Source organism: Centruroides vittatus, unplaced genomic scaffold (genome assembly GCF_030686945.1).
Source record: "Centruroides vittatus isolate TY-2023 unplaced genomic scaffold, ASM3068694v2 contig_14, whole genome shotgun sequence".
Taxonomy (NCBI): Eukaryota; Metazoa; Arthropoda; class Arachnida; order Scorpiones; family Buthidae; genus Centruroides; species Centruroides vittatus.
The window spans coordinates 103,515-125,532 of NW_027120879.1; the positions used below are offsets into that span (position 1 = coordinate 103,515).

At 32.5% G+C, this 22,018-nt stretch overlaps 2 protein-coding genes across 3 annotated transcripts in view; both read right to left on the reverse strand.

The window, feature by feature from the left end:
• Positions 1-1,735: 1,735 nt before the first annotated feature.
• The window catches only part of LOC136968125 (uncharacterized), an 82,294-nt gene continuing 62,011 nt past the window's right edge, over positions 1,736-22,018 (reverse strand). The window contains exons 1-2 of one of the 2 annotated variants that reach the window (XM_067262085.1): positions 4,799-5,001; positions 1,736-3,000 (exon numbers count right to left, since the gene is read on the reverse strand). In XM_067262085.1, the coding sequence (XP_067118186.1) occupies positions 1,956-3,000; positions 4,799-4,998 (1,245 nt within the window). In that variant the 5' untranslated portion in view covers positions 4,999-5,001 and the 3' untranslated portion in view covers positions 1,736-1,955. Of the gene's footprint in view, positions 3,001-4,798; positions 5,002-22,018 lie in introns of those variants that run through there. The other variant, XM_067262084.1, reaches the window with a different exon arrangement.
• On the reverse strand, positions 10,961-20,987 carry LOC136968121 (cholesterol 7-desaturase nvd-like). The gene is made up of 7 exons (XM_067262080.1): positions 20,795-20,987; positions 20,526-20,721; positions 17,754-17,942; positions 13,733-13,911; positions 13,438-13,665; positions 11,198-11,371; positions 10,961-11,113 (listed from the first exon to the last, which is right to left on the reverse strand). The coding sequence occupies exons 1-7, from the start codon at positions 20,966-20,968 to the stop codon at positions 10,961-10,963; spliced, it is 1,293 nt and encodes a 430-aa protein (XP_067118181.1). The 5' UTR covers positions 20,969-20,987.

Genomic DNA, 22,018 nt, shown 5'->3' on the forward strand with positions numbered 1-22,018 from the left:
TATCTGATGTTAATAAATTTTACAAAAATCGATATTTACCAAAGTAACGATCAATCGGTACCCTCGAAGTTTTGCTTAAAAAGCCAGGGTACCGATCGATCGGTGCCTTCGGGGACAAAGGGTTAATTAATGTTAATAACACAGATGTGTGACCAATATTTTCAATAAATATCGTATTAAATAATACAAATGTTTTAATCCCAATCATCACTTTATTTATTTTCCCCAGACATATTTATGTAGCTAAAATTAGTTTTAACTAATGTTAAAAGTTAAAAAGTTAATGTTTGATTTTAGTTTTATCTAAAATCAAAACATGTACAGCAGTAAATTCTAGTTTTAACTAGGCAAAACGGGTTATAACAATGACATCCAGTAAAAACTAGTTTCAACTAGTTAAAACGCGTTTTCACTAAAAACGGGTTTTTACTGTAACATATATACATATAATTACATATAATTATATTAAGACACGACGATTTAATTTACAATAAAGAAAAACTTCTTTTTAGACAATACATACAATATAAACGGCCGGATGGCCGAGCGGTCAAGGTGGCGAACAGGTCGAATAATCCCCAAGAGTTTTTCGAGGCGTGATCCATTCGGATATGTCGGGCCCTGTCTCTCACCACCCGGTCGCCCCATTGTGGGCCTGGCCGAACCCATAATGGGCCGTCTAAAAGAGGCCCTTTTAGTGCCCACAGGGCGGAAAGAGTAAAATATATATATATATATACAATATGTGTCTTTTCAATCAATCTATTCAAACACCGTTGAGGAACATGACAATTCTACGGCGGAGTCGACCTTTTATTTGAGACTGCTCGTCCGCCTTCAAATGTAAAACAGTCATTTATTCTTAAAAAACCATATTTACAAATTAAACACGCATCACTTAAGAGTACTTCACACGTAAATTCATGTTAATGTTCCCGCATTCATTCATTTTGTTTTCCTTTTCGCCCCGTGAGAACTAACGGTCCTTTTCATCACGTTCATTGCTGACTCGACTACTCCAACAATAGTGCGACATTATAGTAAAAAACGAGGCTAGATATATTGGGTTTTGTCCCTCACCAACCAGCCGAAAAAAATTACTGGGATATTTTACATCCAGATTAGCTCCCGTGTTTCCTGAGCATTGTTTTACGTTTTTCCCTGTGGGCATAAAGTCTCTTTCGTGGGATTCGTTTCCGTGATTCCAGAACAACATGACATCTTAACCACTCGAACTCTGCCCTACAGATTGGTTTTGTAAGTGAAATAAGTCAAAATTATATGAAAATAACTGTGGAATTGTTATTGGAAAAATAATAAGACCTAAACATTTATGACATTACCGTTTCGTCGTCTTATAAATGTTACTGCTACAAGAATAATGATTAAACACTATTTAAATATTAGTTTTCCTTACATAATTATAACATTTGCATATCTTATACAATGAAATTGTTGAACTCATGCAGTATATTAAATTGTTTTCGGAAATTAATTTCAATAAATAAAAATGGATATTTTAAAAATGTTTAACGTAGATTATTAAAAGTATCATATAGCGAAAAAGTTATAATTTATCGTAGTAAAATAATAATAAAAATAATTATTATTTTATATTTGTCTCATATGACATGTCATTGGTAGCACGCTTGTATTGAAATAAATACATAATACCTATTCCATATTATCTGATAAAAAAGGCGATAAAACTGAAAGACAGAAGTTCCTAAAATTTATTGTCTTTCAATAATTCCACAAGAATTGTTTCGTTTACAACAACTATCTTACGTATACCAAATATTTACATTGTGTAATTATTTAAATACCCGAAATTAATTTTCGAATTCTGTAAAAACCACACGTCAGTTCAATTACGAACTTTCTTAACAAGAAATGAAAGCATTCGTTGTGTTAAAAGTAAATAAAGTATCCGATATTAAGCAGTTTTACAAAATTTAGAAAATGAGAGAAATTTCACAACTCAATATTGTTTTCTCCCATATAAGTCTCATAGTTTCATCTCCGAGTTTGTATATTGGGGTATATTCGGGAGTGCGTTTTGAAATCTCAATGAAGGTCGATTTTATTTCTTCATTCGAAACCTTGACTAAAAATATGTTAAAGCTTCGCTCCCGCAAATATTTCATTTTTCGAAAATCTACAATTCCGTCCATATCACAGATCGCTCTCTCGTAGACGAAATCTTGCGAATACGTCGACTTCACACCGACTAAAACCTTTATTCCTTCAGGGTTTCGATGAGTAATTGGCAGCCTAACCGCATTCACTACACAACTTTTGGCAACCCATAAATCAGCCATAAACCGAAAAATTGGTTTAATAATTGTATTTCGTTTGAACTCCTCATTAGACATGAAATTTACGGCAGTTAACAAAGAATATTCAGAAGCTTTTCTCGGTTTAGCGTAAGCAGATATTACTGATGGAAGAGTCACGACATTTTTCCGAAATTGATATTTTCTTATGGAGTTAGCTTCTTTCGTCGAAATGCAAACTTTGCTAATCATGTTCAAGAGCTGTTCTATTAACTGTGGTTCCAAGATGGAGAATCTAATCAACGGCAGGAACGGTCTTATTATTTCTCCCTTCGAAATGTCTTCGTTTGTTCTTCTCAGTTTAGAAAATTTCAGCTCGACCCAGTCGAGAATCGCACGCAACAAATCAGATTCTTCTATTGTGAAAAAGACGGAGCACCTCAATAACTTGTAAATGGTACTTTCTGCACATTGCTTGAAATCGTCTGTGTGGAAATAGTTCTTTTCGAGCCAATGAAAACTTTGCCAACAATGAAATTGTAATTGTTTTTCGTCGTGTCTGCAAGCGAAATCGTGGATGCGACAAGTGTTGGTAAAGAGAATCGACTCTGTAAGATAATCGAAACACGTTCCTTTCAGTTGGCTAATAAAGTAACGTTTTCCGATGAGATACATTTCGAATACGTTATCCGCAGAAGTAAAAATAACACCTTTCTCCAAAAACCTGAAACGAAACATTTACAAAGTCAGCTATTATGAATAATTTACATATTATTTTACAATTTTTTCGCGTAAAGAGAAATCACGGATAATCGGAGACAGTTAAAACTTCTTTCGGAAGAATTGTCTTAATCTTTTTGTCTGGAAAGAACACGAAAAATAGAATTTCAGACTCGATCGGGGTGGTTAAAATGCCTCATCCATAGAAATTATTATTTCGAGAAAATATATTCTGACGAAGTAATGTGAAATTTTAAATTTAAAGTGAAATATGCTGTAATTGAAAATATTGCGACATTCTTTGATTAATGAAAACATTAAAATAAAGGGGATACTATAGATTACCACCTATGGAATTTCGGGTGTTTGGGTATATACCTGAACTCAGGAGACCGAGACGAGTTCAACGATACCCTACTTTTGGACTGGAGACGAAGAATAAAAAAGTTATCGTACTTTTTTCCAGCGATCGCGCGATGATAGGGAGTCGCGTCGCTCTCTCCGCTAAGTCGGCTTCGCTATCGCAATCAAGAGTCGCGTCGCTTGCCGTTAAAATTGCCTTTAGTAGACGTTTCCCCCTTTTTTTTTTTTTTACTTTGTTCAAGAACTACCGTGAATCAATAACTAGTGACGTTTAGCACACGGCGGCCTGCCGGTGGATCCCCTCCGGCAGGTCAGTCGGGAGCAAGAACAGTGGGAACGGCCGCCATGTTCGCTGCCATAAGTAACATTAACTGAAATGGCAATCGCGCGATGATCAGAAGTCGCGTCGCTCTCTTCGCTCTCGTATCGCGTGTTTAACCCTCCTGGAGATGACCGTAGTCCGACGTCATGGTTTGCAGATTTTACCGCAAGATGGCAGTACTAGCAACTATGGTGCCGTCTTCATGAGAGCATTAAAAAAGTATGATAACTTTTTTATTTTTGTCTCCGGTCCAAAAATAGGGTACCTTTGAACACATCTCGGTTACCTGAGTTCAAATGTATAATCAAAGCCCTGAAATCTTATAAGTGGTAATCTATAGTACACCCAAAATAAACATGGAGAAATTTTAATGGCAGGAAGGAAATGAACAAGGAAAACTTTTAAGTGTAATGTTAAATATATTTGGTTAATGTTACCTATGGTTCCAAAATGGCGGCTCGTCTCTGATTCAAGCAAATAGAAGAAAGGAAACAGTGGGGACGCACGTTCTAACCTAACCTATTCTAATAAATTACCATAATTATTACGAACAAAATTACTAGAATAAGTTAGGTTAGGTTAGAACGTGCGTCCCCACTGTTTCCTTTCTTCTATTTGCTTAAATCAGAGACGAGCAGCCATTTTAGAACCATAGGTAACATTATCCGAATATTTTAATGTTTAAAATAGGTCCAAAATTTCGAAAAAACCTTCAACCATTCTGTCGATTTTTATGCATCATTTAAAATATACTTGTAATTGGACTTCACACCGACTAAAACTTTTATTAATCGCGATTGGTAATTGGCAGCAAAATCGCATTCACGACATCATTCGGTCGTCCAATATGCGAAGTAATTATTTATTAAGTGTTTCGTTATTAAAAAATAAATGAATTTTACGAATAATTGCATTATTTCAATTCAATAAAGTATTTTTTCGTCCACTACTCTTCGGTTTTATTCCAATCATTAATTAATCTACGCAAAGTATTATAAATAATTGGAATCTATAAAAAAAATAATAGTCTTTTCCTTTATACGGGTTTTTGTATTGTTGCGAGGTAGATTAATACACTAAACACTAAAAAACGTATATATAACAGATTTGTACAAACCCGGCAAATTCATTGAGAATTTCGAATGTCAGAGGTAATTGCAGAATGAACTTCATTTCTTTCGGACACACAATTATAAACTTTTTCAGCATTCCTCCGTTTTGTATCAATGACGTTCGTGATACGACAACAGATTCTCCATTTTCGTTAAACAGAGTCACTTCGTCAAAGTTAAATCGTTGTTCTTCCACGTTTGCCATTTTAGTTCGTTCCTTACAATAATATTAGAAGAAACTCGTACGAATAATAAACAATATTGTCCGAATCTCTCAAAGTTTAGTCAACTATTTTCTTCCTCGACACTTTACACTCAAAGTTATGTTCACCTAAATAGAAGTTACGTCAATTATATTTCAGTTTTTATGCAAATTAGTAAATTAAATACTTAATACCGAACACCTTTGGAAAATATTATTATACTTAAATATTTATTATGCTAAATTATGCAAATTACCTGCTTTCTTAATCATGTGAATTTTATAAGACATGTTAACAAATCAGAAAATATGAATTAAAGAAAACAAATATTTTTTGAATTTCTAATTTTTGCAAAAAATTCAATTTCTTGTATCCGCAGTGAGAGAAAATCAAGTTATAAGAAAACCAGAATATAAAGTAGAAATTTCTCATGTATTTATTCAGTAGCATATAATCGCACTACAGAAATCCAAGTGTGTATATGAAAGTAAATACAAAAATAGCAATACGTGAGAAACGGAAAACGCTATTTCTTAAAATATAGCTTTCATTCCAATTGGTCTCATATTTATGTGTGTAAAACAGGAAACGGAACTAAGTCCCTGGTCAAACGCCTTAAAGACAAAAGGGTCGTTCTCATTGGGAAATGAGTCATAAACAATCGGAACTCTTGCGAATTGCAACATTTCCAATAATTGAAAGCCTGGACACTATGTAATGACGTTATACAAATATAACTATGTTTTTCTACGCCAATTATTGCTGATTTCTGCTGTTTCTGAAGTAAATTTTGAACGACCAGATAATTTTTCAAAATTTAAACTTTTACTCTCGTTGAACTTTCGTGATTAACAAGTTCAATTACTTCTTATTCATTCTTTTATCAACACTACTTTAGACAGTTCCAAAGTCGTCACTATTAAAGTTGTCAAGAATTCTTGATATATTCAATCATCAGTCTGTGAGCAATTTTCGGATTAGTTTTAATAAATGAATTATTAATAAATAAGTCTTTACTAAAAAAATATAACATTTAAAGATAATAATGGGTTGAATAAGATAAAAGTCTTTAAACGAGGAAGAAATGGAATTTGAGAAGATCAAGCAATAATTCTTGCATTAAATAGTTTAGCGAAAAATTAATTTTCAATCGATCCCATAATCAATGAAAAATCAACGTCCTTTTTTTATTTCCCTTTCAAACAAAGTAATGTGTGGTGTATTCAAATTCAATTATTAAACGGAATTATTACTCCAGTTTATTTTTCTCGTTATGTGAAACAACGAAGAGAAAATGTCTGGCTAACGACAGGTATTCTGATTAACTCAAATTGTTAACGTAGAACGGATATAAATTTACACAAAAGGTTTGTGATGTCGAGAATAATGTCTTTTATCCCGTGTCTGATTAACAATATTAAACGGAAACCAAAACTATTATTCAATAATAGTTCATTAAAAGGTTTGTTCCGTGTTTAATCAATAAAAGTTTGCGGATCACTGTTTGATAAACTGTGATCCTCACTCTTCACAGTCTGAAAAGAGGCGAAACCTGCGTTACGAAATATAACTCCGCAGCTCTGCTAGGTAGTGATTGCAATGGTTAGTTCAAAACTCAAAAGTACGAACTCTTTGTCTATAAGATAGTCGTAGGTGAATATGTCGGGGGTTGGTTTCTGGCTGAGGTAAATGCGATCCAAGGGTGATCACCGCACATACTTTTTACTTGTTATTTATAGCACGTTCTATTCGGTTTGTCTCTCAGAAAATTCTGTCAGTTTTTGAAAAGGCTACATATGAGTCTGTTATAAATTAAAGAAAATGCGTAACGGTCTGATTATGTTGTTTTGCAAATCACTGTAAGTAGACAAAAGTGTTGCATATTCTGAATATTGACGAAATGTAAAAGACATCAGTTTTTTTTCAATGTAGGTGTTTTGTACATTGTGTGTTTGAAATAGATATGTCTATAATGTATATGATTTTAATGTGTTTGTCAATGTTTGTGATCTGCTATCTGTTGTGGTAAATTGTTTTATGTGTGATTTTCGCTTTGTCGTTGTACATTTTGTACTGTCTATTTACAAGCTTTTAGTGTATTATATTTGCTACTTGACTATGTATATAATCAATGTATTGCATATGTATTGCAGTGTCCATATAATGTGAGTGTAAGTTTAGTGGTGCTGGAGTTACTGCTTTATGTAACTGTGATGTTTCTTCTTTTTGTAGACACATACTGTCGCAGTTCTGTATTTGTTCGTAGTGAAGGTTTACTATGTCAATCAGGCCATGTTCGCCATCTTTACGTAAAAGAGTTCATTTTTTAATTGTAAAAGTCTTGCTGTCCTTAAATTCTAATATTATTGTTAATTGTCTACTTGGACTGTACTTATTAATAGGATTTTATACTGGTGTTTAAAGATTGGCACAGTAATGAGAGTTAGTTCAGGAAAGTACAAAATTTTTTTATTATATCACCTGTAGTAATACTACAGGTGATATAATTAACAAATTTATTAAATAAAAGAAATTTATAATAAAGAAATTTTGTTCTTTCTTGAAGTTTTCCTCTGGAGTTATTCAAGATGTATGTGAGTCTAATATATAACTAACTCCAAAAGAATATGTGATACTGGAACGACATGTGTGCTTTGAACTTACCTGTATTCTGAGAATAGAGTTTAATCTACTTTGGTATTCTTTAATTAATCTCTGCTTTACTTGTGTATGTTCTGTTAGTTTGGCCTGTTCGAATCCAAAGTACCTGTAGAAATCGTTCTCTTCAATAAATTCAATAACGTCTTTATTTTCAAGTGCAAAATTTTCTTTCTTCAGAACTCCGTTTTCTATGTGAAGTGTTTTGCATTTCTCTAAGCAAAATTCCGTTGGTTTGTCCTTCGAGTGATAATACGTTATTTTCAGAAGTTGATGAAGCTGTTTTTGTGTGGATGCATAAAGTTTTATGCGTCCATCTACAGTACATGAGATGTAACAATGTAAACTGTGTTGTTTTTTATGTCTGATTTTGTAACCGTATTGCGTGTTGTCTAACATGTTGGATAATGAATTTAGGGCTAAGCAGAACCAGAGAAAACTGAAGGAATCTTCTTGGAAAATTCTTCGCCTAAAAAATATTTTGTTTGTTTGTATGGAAGTGTTATGAATCATGAAATGTATCGTTGTTCTCCAGTGCTGCATAGAGTTTTGGAAGAATGCAAAGACTGATGCATGAGTGATAAACGCACATGTATAGAATATGTAGCAGCCATCTGTGTGGAACACTGTAATGCTTTTCAGTACTCTATGTATGCCATGTTTATGTTTTTGTGTACTTGCCGTAGAATGACTGAACGTATTAGTAACTGTTTTTTGTATTCCCTTTGATTTCTAGGTAACATTTTGGTTGTTCTGTACAGAAGATGCATTTTTTAACATGTTCGTATATTTTGTTTGAAATACAGGATGTCAATAATTTTTAGTGTTGGAAGACATGTAATTGGTTTGTATTGTGTGGGGACTGTAGTATTGTTTTTAGGTTTAATACAGGTGATGCCCTGAGTAAAAACTTTTGGCATTTCTTGTAAATTGATGATGATGTGTGTAATGTGTTTAACTAGTTCGTGGTGTAGTGATGTAAACTTTTGGTACTAGAAATTGTGAATGATTTCTACACCAAGTGTCTTCCAGCTGTGTTCTGTTAAAAGTATAGCAGATATCATGTATGTTTTTTTCAGCATAGTGCATACTTGGTATGTTGGGCAAGATTTTGCACTCCTCCTCAATCCAGCCTGCATCAGCACTAAACCAAACAGAAGACCAATAAGTTGTGAGTTCTTTTGTTAGTGCCGCTGTGCTGTGTATCAGTGTTTGTTTTGGTACTAATTTGTCTGTAAAAACTTTTCATTGTTTGTAAATAACTTATTTTGTAGTTTTCGTAGCGTACATGTCTTGTATCGTTGAGACTACGTGCTTTGGCCGACGTTTTTGTTTAGTTTATAGATGTATTCTGTAATGTGTGTTAAAATTTTCATATTTTGTGTGTGTTTTGATTTTCTTGAAAATATATTTTTTTTAATTTGGTTTGTTATATTATTTTTCGTGTATTGTGTCAGCTTGCCTAATTGCTGTCTAACGTCATTTATTTGTGTTTCTGTTCTTCACTGTCAGGCAGACTTGTGATACAACTGAGTTGTGTGCATCTGTCTGTTTGTATTTTCAATCCATGGTGTGTCACTACTGTGACTGCCCTAGCATAGACTAATGTAGGAATGTCTGAGAGTGTTGTAACTGAATGAATGTAGCGTGGTAGTAAGTGAGTGTTTACATGATTTAGTGCTTTTTTTTACTACCTTTGACGTGTTAAATTTTGGAATTCGTGGTGTTTGTGTGGGATCTGTACCTGTATATTTAGTGAGTGTTTTCTGAAATAAAAGTGAAAGCGTATTAACTAAATCTATGTCTATGTTATCAGTGGTAAATGAAAAAGTGTCTGCAGTGTCATTAGTTGTAGTTGATGTGCGTGTGCCTGTTGTTGGATTATTTTGACAGGTTACATGATCTTCATGAATGTTAAGTGTTTCTGTCTGTTGATGTATTTGATCAGCAACCCATTGTTTGATAAGTTCGAGTGTTGTTTCTATGATAAGGTTGTGCATAATTTTTTTTTCTACCAACAACTCTCTCTTCGACGACAGTGAGGTGAGGATATTGCTGTGTGAATATACGGAGTAGTTGTTGTCTGTATGCTGTCATGTTTGTTTCGAGTCTTGTGATGGTGTAGTAAGTACGGATGATAAACTCGTTCGTTGTTATTGTTCATTTTATCCGTTGGAGTGGTTTTCCAGCCTTTGTGATCTTTGGATGCATTGTCACAGAAATATCAAGGCTAGGTTGATTCCTCACGTCTGTTGAGAGCATTGCAGTAGCCACGCTTCGGTAGGAGCTGGTAGTTATTGCCACCGATAGCCAAGGGAGACTGTTGTCTATTTTTCGAACGTCAGCCTAAACCAGGAAAGCAGACCTTGTTAATACGGCGACGTCGGAGTTAATATCACACTTAGAGCTGATTACTACCGTGTTAAATACCTCTGCAAAATGTGGGTGTGATCACAATTGGCTTCATTTCTCTCCATAGACCTAACTGACATGGGTGTCCCTACCAGAAGCTAGTGCTGCAGCCTGCATTGCCCTATGGTTCAGTAAAATTACTGGGCTCTCCCACCACGACCAGGTTGTGACCACGGAAGAGTTATTATTAATATTATTATCATTATTATTATCAACCCATTTCGATTATATTATAAGATTTCTAAATAGACTTCAGAGTGTTATAATAGATTCTATAACAACTTAAAGTTCAGTTTCTTTGTGAACAGAAGTAAGTGATTGTATGTAATGAACATGTAACTTATTACAGTCGGTTCCTAAACAAACAAATGACTATAACTACACGAGCCATCAATAGACAAATTTTTCACGTCGATTTCATATTAGTTATTCGATCTCAATTATTGTCATCATTGTTCATTACTAGATTAAACAATGTGATTTCTATTCTTATTTTGCTGTTTAGTAGTGTTTGTTATGCTATACGAATTTAATCTTCAAACTATATTAGAAATGAAATACCTTCTTTAGTCATTTTACTGTCAAATGGTTTTTGATATCGATTAGCAAAATGTTTTAAAAATTGTGAAGAGAAACAACAATGAAGGACACGTACAATTATTTTCATTTTATATTTTATAGCATAAACAAGAATTTAATCATAAAAATACAAAAATAAAATAGATCTTTCACATAATAAGTCAATTTTTAGGAGTAATGTTAAAGTAATGCATCAATATTTTACGCAATAACACGAACTACAATTCAAAATTAATTATGATTATGAAAGGCCGGAATTTAACCAATATATGTAATTTACGTCAGAAACTCTAGAACTAATTTTATACTTTATAATCACCAATTAAGATGGTCTTCAATTCTCAGGCTGTTTTCGCTGTAAAACTGAGAGTACAATTTTCTAAATTTGGCAATTGACTTGTCTTGTGACACGTAAAGTGGATTCTTAACAAACATTTTGTAATTAAATATGCGAATGTCCCGTTCTACCTATTAACATAAATATTTCGAAGTATTAATACACATACTTTATGTATATTTTTAATTTCAATAATCAAAATGACACAATCTCACCATGCGACATACAAGTAAAAGAAAAACAAAATCAAGTAGGGCTACAAATCGAGGAGGACAATAAAAATGTCCGATGTATTTCTGTTGAAACGGTCCTTCCGGTATAATGCCATATACGATGATTTTATTTCCAAAAAAACTTTTCACATGAACATGGTATATTGCTGGGCCTATCTAAAAAATAGAAATATATATAATAACTAGCAGATAAGCCCGGCGTTGTTCGGGCAAGAATTCTCGAGACGTACACTAACTGTACAAAATTTCAACTTTCAACTCCTAACCGTTTGGGCTCTGCGTTAATTATTGTAATTATTATTATTATTATTATTATTACCATCATTAACACATCTCGATTATATTACAAGATAATAAAAACGCGATCGTTTTATAAAAATCTATTGTTTGTAGACGCGTTTAAACTTTTCGCTTTGCAGCGAGTAATTTTACATATTAGTACTAACAAATAGTAGCATTGCTTCTATAAGGATTTTCCAAAGCTTCTATAAGATTCATTTTAGAAGAACTTGGTAACAATGCTCTCGTTGCATAAAACCCAACGAATGTAGTAAAAAAACTACAGGAGTTAAGTTTACTGGATGAAAAAGTTGGGACGATTATGGACTATGAAAATCTATATCTATCTATAAAAATATAATCCTGCTTTGAAGCATTAATGGAATTTATGCTCCACAAAAAGACGGAAGTTTCTGCATTTAAAAAAGATATGATAAAGTTAGCCAAACTGATATGTTATGAGTTTTTTTTACTTTCGATAAACAGGTTTACAGACAAAAGAAAGGGTTACCTATGAAAAGCCCGATGTCAGAATTATTGTGCTAACTAGTCCTACGCGACTTGGAAAAGAACATTATCAATGGGTTGAGGATAGATATTGTATTTTACAAAAGGTAAATAGACGATGTGTGCATGATTTGAAAAACAACAAGAGAATACAAGAGTTTGCACAGATAATCAACAACAGCAACAATGGTGGATTAAAACTTAAACTAGAGCAAAAGAGTCGTGAATGGATACATTTTTTAGATATAGACATCCAATTGAAAGGAGATGATATAACAACAGGTATCTATATATAACCAACACATAGTTCACTGTATATTCTGGCTAACTCAAATGACCCCACGGATACAAACTATCCGCCTTTCGTGCACTCATTAGAAGAGCGTATTCATATCGCTCTAATATGACAGGACAGGATCAAAGAAATTAATACAATCAAAGAAACAGCTTCAAACTTGGAATGTAAAAAGAGTGAATATAAGAACTAATTAAAAGATACAAACGAGGCAATATAATAAGAACTCAAACAAATCAGTTTAAAATTACCAGTTCACTTATAATCGAATCATCAAGAACATCATGAAACAAATGTCAGACAAAAAACATTCAAAAATAGTTTTCAAAAGCGCGCCTAACGTATACAACTTTTTAAGAAATGATATGGACATGATTAAAAAGAAGAAAAAGCGGGCGTATATAGAATTCTATTTCAAAATCAGAAATTGGAAATTAAGAAGGACTATATTGGTGTCACAAGCAGGAATTTCGCTATCAAACTTCAGGAGCACAAATATGACATTAATAAGGGGCACTGCAACACAGTATTATCGTGTATGGCGCAAGCAGGGGACTTTGTGATTAAATGAAATGAAGCGACTATTATCAAGGCTATGCCTTCCCTATCATTAGATGTGCATCAAGAAAAAATAGCAATTTATAAAATAAATTAAACAATAGTTGTATAACGGCCAGAGATGTAGATGAGCTTCATTTTTCATGGAAATTCTACCTAAAACACAGACTTTCTTAGCCCACATCTGCCTTATACATTTCTATGTATTTGTTTTATTTATTTCATTTCATTTCATTTTATTTTAATTTACACCTGTTATTTTGTTTTATTTTATTATCTGTTTGTTAATTTATCTACTATTTTGTTTAAATTTAAATGTAAAAGTGTTCGAACGTTTTCTCGTTCAGATGTTATGTTAAATACGTTCGAATTTCCGTTGCATCTGAAGATGGCCCATCATGTTAGGTTCAAAACGTTAGTGTCTGTTATGTAAACAGTTCTCAGCTATTGATGTTGAATGATACATTTCATATTTTAAAGAGCTGAGTTTGATATTTAATCACATATATTTATTTGTAAAATTTCTTTGAAACATTCTTCAATGTAGTGTAAATTTAAATACGATTATTTTGTTATTTATTACCTGTTGAACTTCAAATGTTGTCCGCTTTACAGATATTCCAAACAATTTGATAATAGTAATTCCTTTATATTTTCTATAGCATGAAGTTTCTTTTGAGGTGCAGGACATTTCGGTTGTCAACTCAAAAAATCTCTGCCAATTTTCCGGATGCAGAGTAATTCTAGACGTAATACCAAATTTGTGAACACAATTGATATGCTCGAAATCTGCTGTATTTTCCATAATTTCCTGCAGTACATGAATAATATCGTAAATAATGCATTTATTCATTTGGCACGGTGTTAGATAAAATTACCTGAATATGGCAATTTACAATGTGTTCAGCACGACCTCTGTACAGAAACAGTCGATTTTCTATTTCTGGTACAAGTGGAGGTTTCCATAGAGCAGGTTGACCTTCTGCATGATACCACACGTAAATAAATCCGTTTTGCTCGATAGTTTCCCAACTTTTTATTCTAGACACTTCTGGAACTGAATTTAAATACATAGAACGCCCAGTATCCTATTTGAAATTACTTTAAAAGCAAAAGATATATTAGCAGCAATGCAAGAATACAAGCGTATGGTGCATTGGTTCTAGTGAAATATTTACTGTAAAATTAGTTAATTCGTCTAATAGGACACACGTGTAAATCGAACTGCAATTTTGTCGTAATTCGTAAAATTTTCTATTTCTCTTGATCGCAAAGGGAAAGAAAAAAAATTATTATAATATATAGCTTAAAGTAAAAACAGTCTGATCATAAAATACAAAACCATTGCGTAATTTAACACAAAATCTGTCAACTTTATTTTGCTGTTGTACATGTGTAAAAGCAATGACATTAGCAGCACAAAACGAAATAGACGATTGAAACTGTCAAACTGGTACCTAGCATATCTGGCATGTTCCGTCTCAATTTCCGTACTCAGAAGGTCAAACAACGCATGAATGACGTGCTGACACCAATACAGCTGCCCATAGCATGCTGAACACGCTACACTAATGAATTTCGGTATGCCCGCAGAAATAAGGCGTTGAAATCAAATAAAAATATTTATGGTCAGGAAACAGGATTGTATATTTATTACTCGCGTATAAGACGAGGTTTTCATTCAATTTTCACTGTTTCAAAATCCTAAGTCGTCCTATACGTGCGAGCGAAGGATTCTTTGCGTTTTGGCCAACCTAGCAAAACTTCAACGCGTTTCTTACTTAATCTTTGTTTGTTTCTCGAGTTCGTTCTTACCTCATTGCATTGTACTGCTGCCAGTCCTTGTATCTTAGTTTGAAAGAAAATTATTTTATTTTTTTAATATCTGTTATTATTTGGTCTGAAACCCAAACCGGTTTTGCAATGATTTCTGTGAACCGTGCAAGTTTATGCAGCTATTATAGGTCTACATTCCATTTTAAGTTAACACCTATTGTAATCGAATTAAAAAAATTCTTCCTTTTGTTTATTGTTTTAAATTTACGTCTATCAATTAAAATCGCGTTGCATATGATTCGATCGCAGAAAACAGTTCTTCGTTATTTATAAAATCGTTAATGAAACACAAGTTACTTAGCAATGATTTTAACTAATATGGAATAACTGCATTTATATCGTTATTTTCAATGAATATTAGTACATTCTGAATCATTAAAAATAAACTTTTTGCGATCACGCGGATTATAATGCTTTTGTTTGTTTTCCATTTATCAGGTATTAAGGTAAACAAGTTGTGTGCCTTAATATGCGCATTTGATAATATTTCATCTCTGATTAAACGAAATAAAATTAGATGGTATTAATAAATTGAATTTTTTTCTATTTTTGTCTTTAAAGTCTCAAGTCTTGCTATATGCGAGAAAGTGCTATACGCGAGTAAATACGTTATATTGCCTATACCAGGGGAGGCTACAAATCGATCGCGATGCCAATTTTGGTCGATCGCTCGCAATGTCTTGACTTAATGTATTACACTTGTAACTGAACGCAACGCGTGAACGTAACGCGCAAAAGCAACAATATGCATGCAGTTATGACTGGACACGTACAAAACAGCCATTTAGCTTGAATATTTGATATGTCATACGGTAGCTTCTTTTCTTTAGTATTAATCAATATTATTTATTTGCGGTGACAACGTTGAGTTTCAATTTTTCTTCTGTTTAAAATGTAAATACCTTTTCTTTATTAAATTAAATTATGGTTTTTCTTACCTATCTATTTACTTGATACGTGAGCATTTTCGGCAAGAGACCTCTATGTTTATAAATTTTTGAAAATACGTCAATTGAGAAAAATATCTCAGTATCACCAAATGAAGCAGATATATTTATTCCTGTTTCGAAACTACGTACCTGTGTGAATTGGCATTTTCATACTTAAAGTTAACGAAGACTAAACATTCTGTCCTGACTGATTCTCATACTGAAGAATCATTATTATCATCTTTGTCAGGATATACAGCTAATTATGTTTCCTTGGTAAGAGACGTGCAAACTCAGTCTTCCCATTAATGTAACGTAATAAAATAATTTTTGGTAATAGTTTTTGTAATAGTACTTACCAAAAAACTATTTTTTGGTAAATAGTTTTTTGGCTCGTTAAATAAATACGTTGTTTTTCACGTAGGTAGATATACATGGTGTTTCAGTACAAGGTGCACTCCCGGATGCTATTGATAGATTAGCAAAAAATAAGTCTAAAAATCTTATATTATTGTTCCATGATAAATTTTTCTGGCCTAAATAAAAATCGCGAAAGTAAAACCTTATAATCAAATTATCAGCTGTACTGTGCATTTTCCTAACAAGTTTTTCAAGTTTACGAACAAATAGTACCACAATTTATACATTGTAATTAATAACAAAAAGATTACATTATATTTTAAGTTAATAAAAATTTATCTTAAAAGTGTCGAAAAATTGCTTTTTTTTTTTTTTTTTTTTAGTTGCCGCCTGTACAAAATGAACTCGTAACTGCAAATATCAAAAGGTGGGTCTGAAAATTTATTTCTTTATGAGCATATATTTGAGAACTTAATAAGTAACTTAAAAATTAAAAAATTAGTTTTAAACATACATTTTGCTTATGTACGCATAGCTCGTGGGTGTGCATTTTGTATGAAACACAGTGTATAAACATAGTATGTATTTTACACCCTATCGCTACTTATACTATGCCTACGACAACAAGTTGATCGCGATACATTTTTAAGATAAATAGTAGATCTTATGTACAGAAAAGTTGGCCACCCCTGGCCTATTAAACAGTATTTTAAGCCAGCGACTCCAGACAGAATTCGAATCAAGTGTTGCGCTGTAATCTTGGTCGCAAGCATGACGCAGTTGCTAGTAGTAGTAAGTTATGCCAAGTTTGCCAACTATAAAAGTTATAAATATAATCACAAGTCGATTAATAAAAGACTATCAAGCTGCTCACCCCACACACCATATCAGACCTTCTGCGTAAATCGTATCTGTATGGTATATTTCGTGCACGTGTGAAGCACTTACAGAGGTACATATTATGTCAATTCACCATTTTAGAAATAAGTGTCTAGTTTATCTATACAATATTTTGGTTTACTTGAGAATCGTATTTATTTACTAAGCACTTATTTCTAACTAGGCAGAACACTTATTTAAAGATTCACTAGGTGTACCCCGCCATAAACTCGTCACAATGTTTCAACAGTAAAATCTCAGTGCATGAAGCCTGCACGTTGTGTCAGTTACAAGTAGCAGTTAAAGTCGTGCTTTTTACGTATTTGTCTTACTGCTTCATATATTTTTGTATGTGTTAGTGTTCTCACATGCATAGAATTTTGCCTAAATCTTACAGTAGTGAAGGCCACGTTGCTTTAACAGTTCTATCGATTTTAGTCAAGCAATGTGTTACATTTAAAACTGTTTCATGTGCATTATGGTGTTAAATTATTTATAAAGTTCTATATGCTGCTTCTCGTTCGCTCCTTTTTGTGTTTTATGAAACCTAATGATTCATTTTGTAATGTAGTCCATGTGTATAAAACAAGGACACAGTGCCTTACAATTTCAGACTGTTTGATGCTTCTTTTTTATTTCGTTGTTGACAATGTCAAATGCTTCGTGATTTGTTATACTAAAACGTTACATTGCATCTTGAAATTAAAAAAACTGCTTTCAATGTACAGCATTTATTACAGAAATGCTCGTGTTCAATTAATTAATTTCTTTAATTCTAATCATCGTAGGTAAACTAATGCACCACATTGATATTCTCTTGCAATGCTAAGAAAATCAGTTTTACGCATAAATAAGCATAAATGCAATAACTATACATATTTTTAATAGTACTCACTTTTTTCGACGTAAGGTATTTTAACGCAAGAACCGTCTCGTCCAGCAAATCGCCATCCGTGAAAAGGACATTCGATACAATCCTCGTAAACTTTGCCATCAATTCCTAAATGAGCGCCCAAATGAGGGCAAAAAGCGTCTAAAACAAAACATTTTCTTGTCTTCCCACGAAATACAACGAACTGCTGACCTGCAAAGTTATTAAAATTAATTCTTAATAATAATATATTAAAATGTACTATTATTACTTTGTTAAATGTACCCTGCGTAAATATATATAATATACGTTTATAATGAATGTATTTACTCATTTATTTATATACTGTTTAATATTTAATTTGCATGCCTACAAATATGTGTAAAATCTATACTGAGTAGTGAAACAATTGCTAATTACAGTGAAAATACAAAACTTTATGAACGCAAATTATTGGTCATGTTTAATAAAATAAAGCATCAGATGTCTACGAAATGTCAACACGAATTTGTACTCGTAAGAAATGAGACAATTTATTTATTATAAGTAATTATTTACGAAGCATAAATGTCATGACACATTCGATTTCAAACTTAACGGACTTGTATAAAAACGAATTTATAAATATCAGTCACATAACCCAGTCATATTTAATCATTAAAATGAAAAAAGAATATGTTAATGTTAAGCACGTAAATTACGAAAAGATTATAGATTAAGTGAAGTAATGATTCTAAAAAGTTACGTTTAACATTCTGTAAAAAAAAACACATGGAGTATGATTGCAGCCTTTATAGAAAAGTATGGAAATGTGAAAATAATAATAGGAAGTTATATGCATTTAGAGAAGAAAACTGATTTAGGAGATCATCAGAGTTTATACGTGAAGCTATTTACGCGTTTTTAAAAGTAAATTCTTCGTAAATAAAGTTATAATTTCGATCTTTCAGTTAGTGTATGCACAGTGAAAAAGTATGTTTATGATCAAAACATAAGTAAAACGAAATAAATGGAAAATCGAAATTTAAAAACAGTTATATAGTAGCTAAAAACCATTTGCGAAAGTGAACAAGGCCATACGACGAAAACCCGCTTTTTCAGTAATTTCATTCGAATAGTTCCCGACGACTTTAAACCTTATTTGCACGTTTTAAACAAAGACCCTAAAAGTGCGTGTTGCAAGTAATTGGAAGCAAGGTTTCTGCCCAATTTATTTGATTTATTTAATTTATATTTAATTTGTTTTTTTTTAATCAAAACATTTATTATTATCGGACTTGCAGGAAAACACGAACCTCTGCACATTTAATACGTCTTTCAATGTTGTCGAATAATATGGCTATAATTAAACACCGATTTTTCGAAGAGCCAAGAGAACAGTCTACACTTTTATTCCATAGCAATCTTGTATGGTTTTTGAAAATCAGAACGTTGCAACAGAATAAAACTTTTTACCAGTTTGAAAACTTACGTAAGTAAGAATAAATAATTCCAAATGATCCAGTAAGATTCTGTAAATAAATTCATAATATTTTACGATCTTTCAAAATGATAAATTGATGTTTTGTTTTTCTAACTCTTTGGTTGCTTTTAGTGTTGCAAATATATAATATAACTTTACTACTTTTATTTCTATTTAACTTCCATTTTTAAACAGTATTCGCTGTTATTCGACTGAGCCAAAATACAGTGAGATAGATAGGTTTTTGTAGAAAGTTTATGAATGTTTGTATAGTGAGAAAGAGAAGAGTTAATCGATGGGATCTGTAAGAATATAAATGGGTAGATACTGAAAGAAAATGAAGAGAAGGAAAAAAAGATCTACAGTTTGGCCTGAGTTACGATTGTTAAACAGTTAACAGCGCATATTCAAATGGTATTTACATAATCATTTACGATTTTGTCATTTTGGTTGTTGATGGAAAAGGACTTCCTCTAACTGCTTCTTGCTTGTGTTTGTGAGTTTTTTTCTCAGGTCTACTTTTGTGTGTCTTGGGTCTATTGAGTGTTTTTCCTGCTGGATTTGGTCATTTTTGTTAGTGTTTGTGTTACTGCTTAAATTTTGAGTCAATTTTCTCGTTATCAATAAAATACGTTCCACATTTTCACGTGTTTCTCATTTGCTAGGCTTAGTATCACAATTTTTGTTTTGACCTTGCCAGGCAGAAACAGTTAGTTTCTTTCATTTAATCGATATAAAATTACTTTTTTTCAACTTCTTCTTGAGCATCATCTTGTTTTTGGCTGGCTTCTGTAAATTTTCAGGTTTTTGGGGGTTTCTTTTTCAGTTAATTACTCTTGTAAGAATAAGAATACATATGCGTAAAATTTAGCGTAAAATCTAATAAAACAGAAAGCGTAAAAGTTTTTCTGAAATTTCGGTTGGAAGATAACTGAAAAAAGAGTAGAGCATGTGTCTACTTTTTACGCCGTAAAATATTTCATGCCAAAATTCCAGTTTTTAGGGAGAATCGCTACGCGAAAAAGTAAGTCTCTCCCACTACTCTGGCGCCAAAATACTCCAAGGATATTTTAACCGGTAAACGACTTTACGGGGCATGAGCACTGATTAAGGCTGTTGCATCGCTTCAAAGTCATGCAGAACCAGCATCAGATGAACGAACGCTTAAATTCCTGTATTCGATAAAGATACTAAAATCATTCTTTACGTGTTGTTAGAAAATATAAACCCTGTAAAAAGTTTCATACGTTTATCATTATATCACATAAAATAATCAAAAGAAATAACTAATACTCTTAATCGCCATAGACTTATGTAATGTTTTAATGTCTTACCTAGAGCAGTAACAGGTTTGCACTTCCCTACGGGTACATCTCTGGATTCTAACAAAGGTATCCATCCATTTGGATAAACGGGAGGAAAATCTTTTGCACACCTTAATCTATTTGTTTCTTTTAATAACTGCACACGTTTTCTACGTAATTCCTTTGCATTCGTTATTCCATCGTCATAACCGATATCTGTCATGTCCTGAATCGATAAACGTTATTGTTAAATAGCAAAATAATATTTAAAAATTAATCATCTGTTTATGTTTACTTACAACAACTCTATTATAGGTAGAAAACGAAAAATACATGACCAGAATAGGAACAAAAATTAAAATCAGTAGATAGGGTTTATTTATAATTGTTGTACTAATGCATTGAAACACGTCCAGAAACCAGGGATGTTTCCACAATTTCTCCGCTACACTACCGTACACGAAAGTGAACATATTTGCTTGAATAATAATCTTGAAAATGATTGAAATAAAATAACCAATTAAATTGTTTAATAATTTATTAACTTTGATTAATTTAACACTTATAAATAATTATGACTGGTGATCTCAATAGGGTAGCATTGAAACAGATTGGGTTGTTGGTTCAATGGTAACGATTAATTTAACGTACTGTTCATCATATCATCATTATAACTATTAGTGGCCAGATAAATATTAATTCATGAACTAAACAGTGTGAGATAGGGGGCATTTCTGAATTACTTCGCTCATCATCACGATATTTGATACCGAAGTACAGGAGAGGTCGGCGAGATCTCGCCTTAATGTGTCAAATCCTGAACCAGTTTAGAAGAATTTTATTTTCTCTGAGTGGTCTACAGTAATGATTTAACCAGGGGTGGCCAACAAGTCGGTCGCGATCGACCAGTCGATCGCAAAGCTAATTTTGGTCGATCGCTCGCGATGTCTTTACTTTATGTGTCACACTTGTAACCAAACGCAACTCTTGAATGTAACACGCAAACGCAACAGTATGCGTGCAGTTATGACTGGACTCATAGAAAAACACAGCCATTTAACTTGAATATTTGGTACTGTCATAAGGTGGCTTTTTTTCTTTAGTACAGTTATTAACAATATTATTACTATTTTTCCCATTATTATTAAGGTAATAAAATGATTTCAATTCTGTCGTTTATCTGTAGCTAATTTGAATTAATAAACATTGTTAGTAATTACTTGTGTTGTTTTAATTCCCCTGGATGTTAGATTTTTGGTCCGTTAAATAATTATGTTTTTCTTTTTTTTACGTAGGTAGATATACATGGTGTTTCAGTACGACCCGCGTGCACTCCCGCGAGCTATTGATAGATTAGCAAAAAATAGATCTAAAAATCTTATATCATTCTTCCATGGTAAATTTTGCTGGCCCACAAAAATATCGCAAAAAACATATCTTAAAATCAATTTATGAACAATACTGTGCATTTTTATAACAATTTTTTTATATTTACGAACACATAGTACCAGAACTTACACATT

Coding starts and splice junctions, on each gene's coding strand:
- LOC136968121 (XM_067262080.1), bottom strand. CDS start 20,968: ATGTTCACTTTCGTGTACGGTAGTGTAGCGGAGAAATTGTGGAAACAT. Junction 13,666..13,732: donor TTGTAAATTGCCATATTCAG/GTAATTTTATCT, acceptor CATGTACTGCAG/GAAATTATGGAAAATACAGC. Junction 11,114..11,197: donor TTTTACTTGTATGTCGCATG/GTGAGATTGTGT, acceptor TTATGTTAATAG/GTAGAACGGGACATTCGCAT.